Below are 11,487 nucleotides of genomic sequence, written 5' to 3'. Positions count from 1 at the left end.
TATATATATATATATATAAACATATTTGCCTCCTCTAGTTTCCCTGTCAAAACGATCGACACCCATTCATTCACTTGCAGTAATACACAACCTCAACCCGCTCAAACAATTGCAACCCTGGCCTGATCCCCAGCCCACAATACCCGTCTGTTTCTCTGTGGGCAATGCTGAACACCGTATTTCCACTACTTTCAGTGGTACTTGTCTTTGTCTTTGTCTTCTCCTTGTTCTTCTCGAAGTATCCGTGGAACCAAAACCCGCAATGGTCCACTAGTCCCAACCCCCACCGCGCATTACGATTACCCAAAACTATCCGGACGTCGCAATTGGTGTACAAAGGCTGCTTAAACCGGTAATACACCACATTCTTTGGGCCGCCTTCCGTCACTCCACATCGCTCAACCCTGGCCGCCTGCTGCTGCTGCTGCTGCTGCTCCCCTTGATAACCTCCCTCGGCTTTCCAAACTAGCCGCATTTCCCCTCTGGTGTCATAATAATCCCAAACCAGCACCCGCAAATCTTTGGGATCCAACTCCAAGAAACTCCGATCAATCACCCTAATCCCGTACACCTTCATCATCTTCTTCCCAGCAACAGCATTCCCCATTACTTTAATCTGTTCGAGTTTCCCCATTTTCGTCCATTGTTCAAAATACCCCAAGTATCGTTGTTGGCTATGAATCGATACCCCCGTCATCCCCCATCGCATTCTTTTGGCACTGTAGTACCGATTGGCCTCATCGGCCCCAATGTGATAATAGTTCATCAAGTACCCACATACCACGGTCCCTGAACGACCTTTCCCGGCTTTACAATGGATCAACACTATCCGGTCACCGTCCTCAGATAAATATCGATGGATGGTTTTCACAATCTTCACAAACATCACGAACGGTGGGGGTTGGTGGTCGGGAAACGGATGGTGCACCACATTGCCAAATACCTGACAATCTTCGTACTGGCTAGGCTCCTGTTGAAGGTTGACAATTAACCATTTATTGGGGTGATTGAAATTAAGATACTTGATCAATTCATTAAGCGAGTTTTTGTACCATATCGACGGTAACTTGCCAGTACTCACCGGCTCGGAACACACTAATATTTGTGACGTGATTTGTGAAATATCTAGTTGATTGTAGGAAGAAAAAGCTTGTGGTAATGATTGGTTTTGGATCGAATGAAGAGTTCGAAGAATAGAGGTGATTGTCATTTTTTTTTTTTTTTTTTTTAGAATATGGTATCTCTCTCTGTCTGGGAAATGATGAATTTGTGACTTCTTGTTTTTTGGTATTGATGTGATTTTATTTTCTATTATTACTGATTCTTTTTTTTTTTTTCTTTATGTTAATGATTTATATTTCAATTAGTTATTAGCACATAATTCATAAATATATATATATATATATATATATGTATTATCAAGGTATTTTTTGTTTTATGTATTGTGGAGGCTGAGGTTGTTGGAAATCTTCCATCGTGCATAAAAAGTTTGTGACACAAAATCAGACGAGAATAAACTAACCAACTAACTGACTAACTGATATATAATATTTCTTATTATGACATGAACCTATTTCCCTGAAAAATTATCCAGCATGAATAGAAGTTCATATCAACTTATTTCACCGAAAAGAAAACATCTAGCTAAACAGAAACCATTCAAATAAATGAATAAATAAATAAATAAATAAATAAATAAATAAATAAATAAATAAATAAATAAATAAATAAATAAATAAATAAATAAATAAATAAATAAATAAATAAATAAATAAATAAATAAATAAATAAATAAATAAATAAATAAATAAATAAATAAATAAATAAATAAATAAATAAATAAATAAATAAATAAATAAATGAATAAATAAATAAATAAATAAATAAATAAATAAATAAATAAATAAATAAATAAATAAATAAATAAATAAATAAATAAATAAATAAATAAATAAATAAATAAATAAATAAATAAATAAATAAATAAATCCCACTTCAAAAATTGAATTCTTTCCTAAACTGATCCAAATTCATATTTGGCTCAACTTTATCCAACAAATCATGTCTTTCCATCGAAAGAAAAACCCTCTTCAAACTCTCTAGCAAACTATTACTCTGGTTATTATCGATATTAAATATCTCTCCATCTTGGATATCTTTCCCTCCTTCAACTTTATGTAAACTTAGCCCTGCCAATAAATGCTCTGCCGCCTCTTTATAACAGCCAATATTAATACACGACACCCCCAAATTGTACCGAGCTCTTACAAAACTTGGTTTAAGTTGTAACGCCCGGTAATACGCATTGATCGCTTCTTCTGACCGGTTGGAATTGGCCAACGCGGCTCCTAATCTATTCCAAAGAATTTCATCGTTCGGCTGGATTCTCAACGCAGTTTGGAAACAATCAATGGTCTTATTGAAATCACCAGTGGCGTAGAAAAGCGCCCCCAATCCTAATTGAAGATCAGCGTCGTTTCCTGCTGTCGCGGGATCGGCCCTAATAATCGACAAAAATGTCTCTGTCAACGAAGCAAATCTGTCAAGGTAATGGAAATGCATCCCGGTTTCTGAATTCTCGGTTTCTTTAGTTTGGTCTATTTGTTTGAAAATCGCTGCCGATTGAGGGTATTTGGTGAAGATCCATTGTTTCAAGTTCTCCAGTACCAGGTTATCGTATCCTTCATTGATGTACCCAATGGCTGAATTCATTAATGCCGTCAAATTATGAGGATCCAATTTGAGTACCTGGTTATAGGCAATGATCCCTGGTTTTTCCTTCTCGTTGGCACTTTGAACTTCCCCGAGTTTCAACCAGGCATCGATGTGTTTTGGATCTTTTTGGACCGCGGCTTCAAACGCAAGGGCCGCCTCGCTTAATTTCGCCCCGTTTTCCATCAACTGAAGCCCAATCAGGTATGGATCATCAAGATCAAGGAATTGGTTATTCTCGGTGTCTTCAAATTTATAAACGTCGAATCCAGGATGCATGCTGCTATTACTATTACCCCCGAGAAATCCATTATGGATATTGTCGTAATCAATATCGTCATTTTGTTTCATGTTATTCCAAAGTTCTTCAAAAGTTTCGGACATCCCGTCTTCTTGAGCCTGGGTATTGGACAGGAGGATTTCTTCGACCACTTCTTCTTCTTCTTCTTCTTCTTCGTCGTCGACGACTTGCAATTTTTCTTTGGAGCTGGAGATTTCCTGCTCCACGTCCTTGAAATGATCATCCCAATTGATATTAATATTCTGATTTGAGACTTGGGGGGCTTGACCTCCGACATCCATTCTTGCCATGGCTGAATTGGCAAACATTAACTGATTCATAAACCGGGGTTGATAATGGCCTTGACCAGAGAAATTTTGGGAAATCGCCGCATTGGTCGAGGTTTTTGCTGCCATGGTAACACTAGTAGTCCCCGGTGAGTTGAATTCTTGAGACCAGTTATTACTGGCGGTGGTGGCGGTGGGAGCACCAGTCATTGATCTAGAAGCACCACCACCAGCTGCAATCATCGAGCGTTGGATCGAGGCAAGTTCACGGTTCATCGATTGCATATTTAAAGGCATTGCCATGACATTGGGAGATGTTGCTGTTTCTGTTGTTAAGCCATGGTTATTATCACTGTGGTAGAACTGGTTGAACTTAGTGGCGTCGTTGGCGGACATGGCCCGTTCTTGGGCCATTTGGTTAGGGAAGGAGGAGGAGGAGGAGGAGGAGGAGGGCCCATGAAGGAGCGACGGGCCCTTGTGGAGGGAGGTGTCGGTGTTGATCCCTCTGTTTGCAAACTGGGCGAGGGGGTTCTTGCTAGTCGAGCACTCTGCACCAGAGAACATGGTAACTGTACTTAATTCTGTGCCTGGAGAGTATATCCAAAGAGTATATTATATAACATTATTTGATACCCAGTGATAGTAAAAGTATCCTATCCAAATTAATTTAAAATCTCCGGCTCGCATCGAAAACTTATCAGTCACGGGGGGGGGGGGGGCCGGTGTCCCGGGTGCCAGACCTCCTTTTCTGTCCTCTGTCCGTCCTCGCTCTGAGAGAGAGAGAGAAAGAGAGAGAGAGAGAGAGAGAGAGAGGGTGAGGTGTGCGTGTGGGTGTGGGGGCAGGTCGATCCCGACGGGAGTTTCCTACTACAAAAGAGCCCTCTCTCTCTCTCTTCTCCTCCTCGTCCTCACTCCACCATTAATTGTCTTCCTTCGCTGTTTTCTCCCTATCTTTTCTCCCCCTCCCCCTCCAAACAAACAAACATGTCCTTCAAACGTCTTATCAGATTCGTCTCCACCGACAGCAAGGTGTACTTTGGCGATGCCATCGTGCCTTCCACCACCACCCCGGAAACTTTCGACCCCAGATTCACCAAGGAGGCCCACGTTATTGTCGGCGATGTGTTTTCTTCGTCCTACACCATCACCAACCAGATCAAACCAGTGGCCCAATTGCTTTGTCCCATCGCCCCATCTCAATTGGGAACCGTCCGTCTAATTGGCCTCAATTACTCCAAACACGCCGCGGAACTTGGGTCTCCTAAACCAAAGTTCCCAGTAGGGTTTTACAAGCCTGCCACCGCCGCTGCCGGGCCAAATGACTCAATTATCGTGCCTCGTTTTGCCCAGGTGGTGGGCAACCCAAATGATCCAAAAGATACCAAGCCGCAAGTCGATTACGAAACCGAATTGGTGGTGGTCATTGGGAAAGCCGGGACCAATATCCCAAAGGACAAAGTTTCCGAATATATCCTCGGGTACTCTGTAGGGAACGACGTTTCTCAAAGAACCTGGCAGATTGCTAGAGGCGGGTCGCAGTTCACTACCGGGAAAATGTTCGATACTTGGGCGCCATTTGGCCCAGCGATCGTGTCGCCATCGGTAGTGGGTAACCCCAACGATTTGCAAATCTCGTCGTACGTCAACGGAGAGCTTCGTCAAGATAGTACTACCGGGGACATGATCTTTGACGTTGTCGAGCTAGTGCATTTCTTGAGTCAAGGCACTACTTTGATGCCGGGGGATATCATTTGGACCGGGACCCCTGGTGGGGTGGCTGCGGGAATGAAAGATCCAAAATGGCTACAAGATGGCGACGTTTGTGTTTGTAAGTTGGAGAAAGTGGGTACTGTGCAAAATAAAGTGGTTTTTGAGAAAGACGGGTTCAGGGATTGGAAGTTATGATTGACATGGTCTTTTGTTGTTGTTATTATTATTATTATCATTTATATACATATATTATTACATTACATATCCCTACAACGGTCTAATCAAATGAAACTTGTTAAATAAGCCATAATAAGCCATAATTAATCTCTTTATTATTAAGAGACAATAACGATGTGCTGTCAGTAGATGCCTTTAATGTGGGTGTGTGTTGTGTTATATTGTGTTGTGTGGTGTGGTGTGGTGTCTTTTTGGGAGGGGGGCAGATTATCTGTAATTTTTCATTATCCTTTTTTTTTTTTCACTTTCCTTTGTTCCCTTACGCCCGGGAAGAGTTGTTATTTGACACCACTTAATTATACTTATTAAAGGGCTTTCTTGTGAGAAAAAAAAAAATTAATTTGGAAGAAAAAACAACAACAACAACAACAATAAAACATTAAAGGATAGCCTTTCTCTTGTCGAATAACAATAACTGGACTATCTATCTTGGAAATGACGTCTCAGGATACAAGACGTGAGTATTTATCATCTTTCCTCCTCCTCATCATCGCCATCTCCGCCCCGCACTTTTGTTACTACGGCAATGGCAAGCGACGAGCACCACCACCAATTGCCCATTACCCATTGCCCATTGCCCATTACCCATCTACTAACACAACTTCTAGCCCTACCGTTCGTGTACCAGTTTATTTCTGGGGCCGTTGCCGGAATCAGTGAAATTCTCTTGATGTATCCTCTTGATGTCGTGAAAACTCGTCTTCAACTCCAGGGTCTCTCCTCCAGCCCTGCAAAGGCGGGGGCCGCCACCACCACCACCCACTACACCGGAATCATCGATTGTGTCACCAAGATTGTCAAACTCGAAGGCCCTTCTCATTTATACCGGGGAATTTCCGCCCCAATTATCATGGAGGCTCCTAAGCGGGCTACGAAATTCGCCGCCAATGACGAATACTCCAAACTCATTCCAAAACTCCTCGGTTACCCCCAAATGAACCAACCGTTGGCGATCCTCACCGGGGCCTGTGCTGGGGCCACCGAATCGTTTGTGGTGGTACCGTTTGAATTGGTCAAGATTAGATTACAAGCCCCTGGGGGACCCCGGTACTCTGGTCCATTGGACGTGGTGAAAAGTATTGTCGTCAACGAAGGAGGGATCAAATCTTTATACACCGGATTAGAAGCCACTCTTTGGAGACATGTCATGTGGAACGCCGCGTATTTTGGATCGATCCATCAAATACGCTCGTTGATGCCAAAGTATGAAGGTACTAAAAAAACCATCGCCGATCTTATCAGTGGGAGTATCGGAGGGTGTGTTGGTACCATTTTGAATATTCCATTCGATGTGGTGAAAACCAGAATTCAAAACCAAGTGAAAACTGAAGGAGTCAAACCAAAATACGTGTGGACCTTACCAGGTTTAGCAATCGTGTATCGTGAAGAAGGCCCGAGAGCGTTATTCAAAGGATTATTACCAAAAGTTTTAAGATTGGGACCGGGAGGTGGGGTCTTACTCGTGGTTTTCACCAAAACAATGGATTTTTTCAGAGGATGGCATTATGGAAATGACGAGGTCAAAACAAGAGAAGAAAAGCCTTTCAAATAATCTAATTTTATTTTTGCATTGATGTTTGTTTTGTTCTGTTTTTTTTTTTTTTCGTTTGCCTTTTTTTTGCTTGTTAGTTTCTCCAATAATGCATTTGGCAATACTCTCTTGCTGTTTATTTTGTTCTGAAGTTTTTAATTATCGTCTTGTTCTCTAACGTTGTTTATGATTGGTGGTTGCAATTTCGGTTCTTTATTGTGTATTTTTTCCATTTTTTTGCTAAATTGATGTTGCTAAAAAAATTCTACCATTATTCAATTCTCATGATTCTTTATTATTGGATTGGTTCCATTATTAATTAAAGGAATGTTTCTATTTAGTATGCCTTAAAAAAAAAAAAACCTCCCTAGAACATGTAGCCTTAGAAATGACATGTTATATTATATTATAGTATGATCACAGAGCCGTAGAATATCAACTCAATTATTATTATTATTATTATTATTATTATTATTATTATTATTATTATTATTATTATTATTATTATACAAGCTGGTGGTGGTCTTTATTTGCAAACAGTGGAATTTTAGTGTTGTTTTTTTTTTTGTTTTCTAGGTGAATATTCAATCATATTTATATTTCCCTATGAAATCACAGTTCTATTGTCATGACAAGCTTAGCACTCACCTCACACACTGCTTATAAAAAAAAACCACGGGAGCGTGGCGTTGGGCGTCGCCTCTTATATGCATGCAGCAGATCAATTTTTCCTCAACATGAATCGTCCACAAACTTAGTGGCTCGCCAGTAAAAAGACATTTGGAAAATTCTATAAATGAAAGAAAAGACTGTTTAGTAAGGAAAAAAAAATTAAAATAAAAAAATGGTTGGTTTCGACTCATCAACGAGGCTGTCACAGTTACTTACTTGCATCCATTGCACACATCTTTTCCAACGTTTTTCAACATTTCCTGCCATTTAAACTCCTGAAAATCGGAATTTTTTTAAAAAAAAAAAAAAAAAAAAAAATCACTCTCTATTTTCCAAACTTCTGAATGATGAATTTTCTAGATAAAAGTAATGAGTGTCTATTAAGTTTCTCACAATACCAATAAAAAAAAAAAAAAAAGATTAAAAGGCTCTCACAATTTCGTGTTACTTAGTCTGTCCCAAGTTGAAAAAGAACAGTAAGGAGGAGATCACGACATGAACGGTAATGAAACCAATTACCATGAAGGAGGGGATTTTCCTGATACCACCCAAGATATCTTTGATGATTTTGGAACGATTTCACCATTATTTGATTCCAAGGAAAGCTCAGTGGAGACAATGTTCAGCCTCTTGCCACAATATGAAAATCCCGGAGATGTCACTACTGCTACTTCGAGTTTCGATTTGTTTAAGCTAATGTCACAAAACCATGATGATTTTGATTTTAATAATAATAATAATAATAATAATAATAATAATAATGATTTCTCATATCATCAGAGATTAAATTGTTTGATGTCCGGGAACCCACATGAGATCAATGTTCTTAATGGGAAGTTAAGAAATTTGCCAAAAAATGTTGAGCTTGGAAGTAATGAATTTCCAAGAATTGAAGAGGATCACAATAATTCAGGAGGAATTTTTCCTGCATCAGATGTAAATTTAGAAAGTTGGTTAATGATGGTACCTCAATCTGACCCCTTGTTCCATCAAGGCTTAGAATATCAACTGCCTTCCCATCACCATAGTACAATGGCAGTGAATAATAATAATAATAATAATAATAATAATAATAATAATAATAATAATAAATCATCATCATCAACAACATTATTATCTCAAATGCCATTTGATTTGCAATTTCCCACTACCAATCATTGTTCGTTTCTGAATACACCGCCCCATTTCTCTCCAAGTTTCAATGAAAATTATGAGGAAGTTACAATCTCCAATGATGATCCGTTTCCAAACATAAACTATCTTCTCAGTCCGACTTTTGAACAATTGAAAGAGGAGTTCAGTATCAATGATTATTTACAGAAACTTTCCAAACAAAACCACCATGCCGAACTTTGTGCTAAGCGATACTATTATAATCACCATCTTTTGAATAATAATAATAATAATAATAATAATAATAATAATATTAATAATAATAATCTGACTCCCGCCGATATACCCATTGGTGGAAGCTGGGAGCTTGCTGGTAGGTCTTCGTACCGTGATTTTGTATCGACAATGCATCCAATAAACTTCATCCATAAACGAATTAATCCTCAGAACTTACCCCTCGGAACCATTGAAGCCTCTTTCTTGTCGATCAAGGAACAAATAATCCACGCTTACTGTTATTATGACCCCAGAGAAGAAGAAAGAATCTTTAGGATCGAGGAAACCGATTTCTACGCCATGTTTGTTGCCAAACGGTTTGCCAGTCATTGTAAAGCGGTGTTCCAACATCTTAAATTTTATGAAATTGAAGGAACCATCGATAACGTTCCTTACACCAAATCGATGATCGCCAATGAGATTTTCAGTTATTTCACTTATAAAAAATCTACAAAAAGGGATCCTCCCGAGGTGGCGGCGTTCTATATCTACGATAATACCTCCAGAGCCACCACGTCAAGAATTTTAGGGGTCACGCCAATCGAGGTGTCAATCATCGAGTTGTTGATCGAGCAAACTGCCGAAGATTTGGGGATTTTGATCAATGGTGAAAGAATGCCCCGAACACTGATCGGCGAGGTATCACCGGAGAATGTTAAAAACTTGAAGAAAAAAACCTGGAATAAGAAACCAGATAAGGTGAAGGAAAGATTGTATTCTGTGGCCAAAAAAGTATTCTGGGAAACCTTTGGATTCCAAGGAGCGATACTTGAGTTTTTGGTGAAGAGAATTGCCTCGGGAGTCGCCCAAAACAATTTCAAGAGGAAAGAGAAGAATCGTGGTCAGATTGAAGGTAATACTAACAAAATCTTCAGAAAAAATGTCGTGCATGGAGGTGATCTTCTAGATAATAGAATTGAAACATTACTTAAATTAAGAGAAGCTAAATCGGCCTTGAGAGAGAAAAAAATTGATACCAAAGGTAAAGTTTTAAAGGGTAATTGATGAGTATTATTTTTGGGGGCCTTTTTTTTTTTTTTATATATATATTTCAGAGATCTGGTTAACTTTTGTGGTGTGGGAAAAACTTTTTTTTTTAAAAAAAAGAACTTTAATAATAATTAATAATTAATAATTAATAATTTGAGTTTTTTGTTTTGTTTTTAGTATAGTGTTGGATATATAGTTATATACTGTTATATACTGTTATATAAGTTGAATTATGGATGAGATTTTCATTGTCATATGGTTTTTTGTTTGTTTGTTGCATTATAATTTACTAATTGATTTTTCTTTTTTCTTTTTTTTTTTTTTTTTCTTCAACATAGTTCTAGTTGATCCACTTTGTATTCTCCAATACATCCAATATTCTAGGTATTTCTAATCGGTAATAATTAGAATCCAAAAGCATTGGGAGATCTATTCAATAGCTTAATAACTATTTTCCATTTCCCAAGGATAATTTATGAGTTGGAAGACAAACATGATATTTCTTTCCGGTTAATTTTGTAGTTTGAATACAGCTAAGTTATGTTCCTTGATGACTTTTGGAACCTTGCATCTGATGACGAAACTAAAAATCACAGACCATGTATTAGATCTTGTCAACCAGCTTCAGCGACACTTACTGTTAAGATTTTGGCCTATCTTTCTCTTTCTCTTTCTCGTACACATAGATAATGATATATATCAAGAGTTACAGAGAACGATGCGGACTGAAGGATCTGGCAGATAATGTATATTTGGGATTGCCTGAATTGTAGCAGTGTTATTTCCATATTATCATCCCTGGACCACGTAATTTAATATAATAGCCGCAATTGAGGCTCTAGAGCCATGGAATCATCACTAATATTCCTATTTCCGGGTGCACTCATCTGATGGTGGTAAACGATTAGGGGGCTAGACACGGCGGTTCAATAATAGCTGCTGTGGTTGGATCATACAGTTGTTTAAACCACTGAGAAATCGGGGATACAGTTTACGAGGGATGGCCATAATAATACCTACGATAGCCATAAGTAAAATAAATAGAAACAATTGCAAAAGATCAACAACCATCATCAAATGTTCGTTGAAATAGTGCTTTACGAGACTATTGCGGAGACAACGGATCCGGCACCGATCCGACACATTGGTGATAGGATAGGATAGTCTCTGCACATCATGACGGGGAGATGAGGTCAGGAGGAAGCAAACTTCAATCAGTAAGCCTTCACCACGGGATCTGCTGTGTGACCACCAGAACTGCCGTGTATCGTATATATCTGAAGAACGAACGAACGAACAAACAATCGATCGATCGATCGATCGATAAGTAGGCGAATATCACCGATGCCAATGGCGTGAAAACAACTCGACTGACGCCGGCCGGAGATCCCTGGTTATGAGCGTCGGCTGGGATCGGAGATTTTTAGCCCTGTGCCGTCGTCGTACCCCGGCTATACGACCTAAGCGAGAGCATCAACCATCTCAAAAAGGGAAACGGAATTAACCAACAACGGTATATAAAAGCCTAAGGGGGTTCCGGATTCTTCAGCATACCATTCCCTGTCGTCGTTATTATCTAGAAAACTGTCTTATTCTTTTCAAAATAGGACTTCCCGTTTATTCATTTGATCTTTTCACAATCAGAATACTTAAGTTCTGAAGGTTCCAATATTTTTTTT

At 39.0% G+C, this 11,487-nt stretch overlaps 5 protein-coding genes across 5 annotated transcripts; 3 read left to right on the top strand and 2 right to left on the bottom strand. All coding sequences in view use genetic code 12, as the record gives it.

Annotated features, from left to right (window-relative positions):
* Window positions 1–70: 70 nt before the first annotated feature.
* Window positions 71–1,210, bottom strand: TEP1 (putative phosphatidylinositol-3,4,5-trisphosphate 3-phosphatase; the record flags this gene model as incomplete). The annotated part of the gene is made up of 1 exon (XM_064995889.1): window positions 71–1,210. The coding sequence occupies one exon, from the start codon at window positions 1,208–1,210 to the stop codon at window positions 71–73; it is 1,140 nt and encodes a 379-aa protein (XP_064851961.1).
* A 785-nt stretch (window positions 1,211–1,995) lies between these two features.
* On the bottom strand, window positions 1,996–3,843 carry PEX5 (Pex5p; the record flags this gene model as incomplete). The annotated part of the gene is made up of 1 exon (XM_064995888.1): window positions 1,996–3,843. One exon carries the CDS (start codon window positions 3,841–3,843, stop codon window positions 1,996–1,998), a length of 1,848 nt encoding a protein of 615 aa, XP_064851960.1.
* Window positions 3,844–4,263: 420 nt separating this feature from the next.
* On the top strand, window positions 4,264–5,184 carry DASC09_022840 (fumarylacetoacetate hydrolase family protein; the record flags this gene model as incomplete). Its single annotated transcript, XM_064995887.1, has 1 exon — window positions 4,264–5,184. One exon carries the CDS (start codon window positions 4,264–4,266, stop codon window positions 5,182–5,184), a length of 921 nt encoding a protein of 306 aa, XP_064851959.1.
* Window positions 5,185–5,661: 477 nt separating this feature from the next.
* Window positions 5,662–6,778, top strand: DASC09_022830 (mitochondrial 2-oxodicarboxylate carrier; the record flags this gene model as incomplete). Its single annotated transcript, XM_064995886.1, has 2 exons — window positions 5,662–5,683; window positions 5,835–6,778. The coding sequence occupies 2 exons, from the start codon at window positions 5,662–5,664 to the stop codon at window positions 6,776–6,778; spliced, it is 966 nt and encodes a 321-aa protein (XP_064851958.1).
* Window positions 6,779–7,924: 1,146 nt separating this feature from the next.
* DASC09_022820 (uncharacterized protein) lies at window positions 7,925–9,823 on the top strand (the record flags this gene model as incomplete). The annotated part of the gene is made up of 1 exon (XM_064995885.1): window positions 7,925–9,823. One exon carries the CDS (start codon window positions 7,925–7,927, stop codon window positions 9,821–9,823), a length of 1,899 nt encoding a protein of 632 aa, XP_064851957.1.
* Between the last annotated feature and the right edge of the window lie 1,664 nt (window positions 9,824–11,487).

This window comes from Saccharomycopsis crataegensis, assembly GCF_037102585.1.
Source record: "Saccharomycopsis crataegensis DNA, jcf7180000000075, whole genome shotgun sequence".
Lineage (NCBI taxonomy): Eukaryota > Fungi > Ascomycota > Saccharomycetes > Ascoideales > Saccharomycopsidaceae > Saccharomycopsis > Saccharomycopsis crataegensis.
This window is presented reverse-complemented; position numbering and strand designations above follow the sequence as displayed.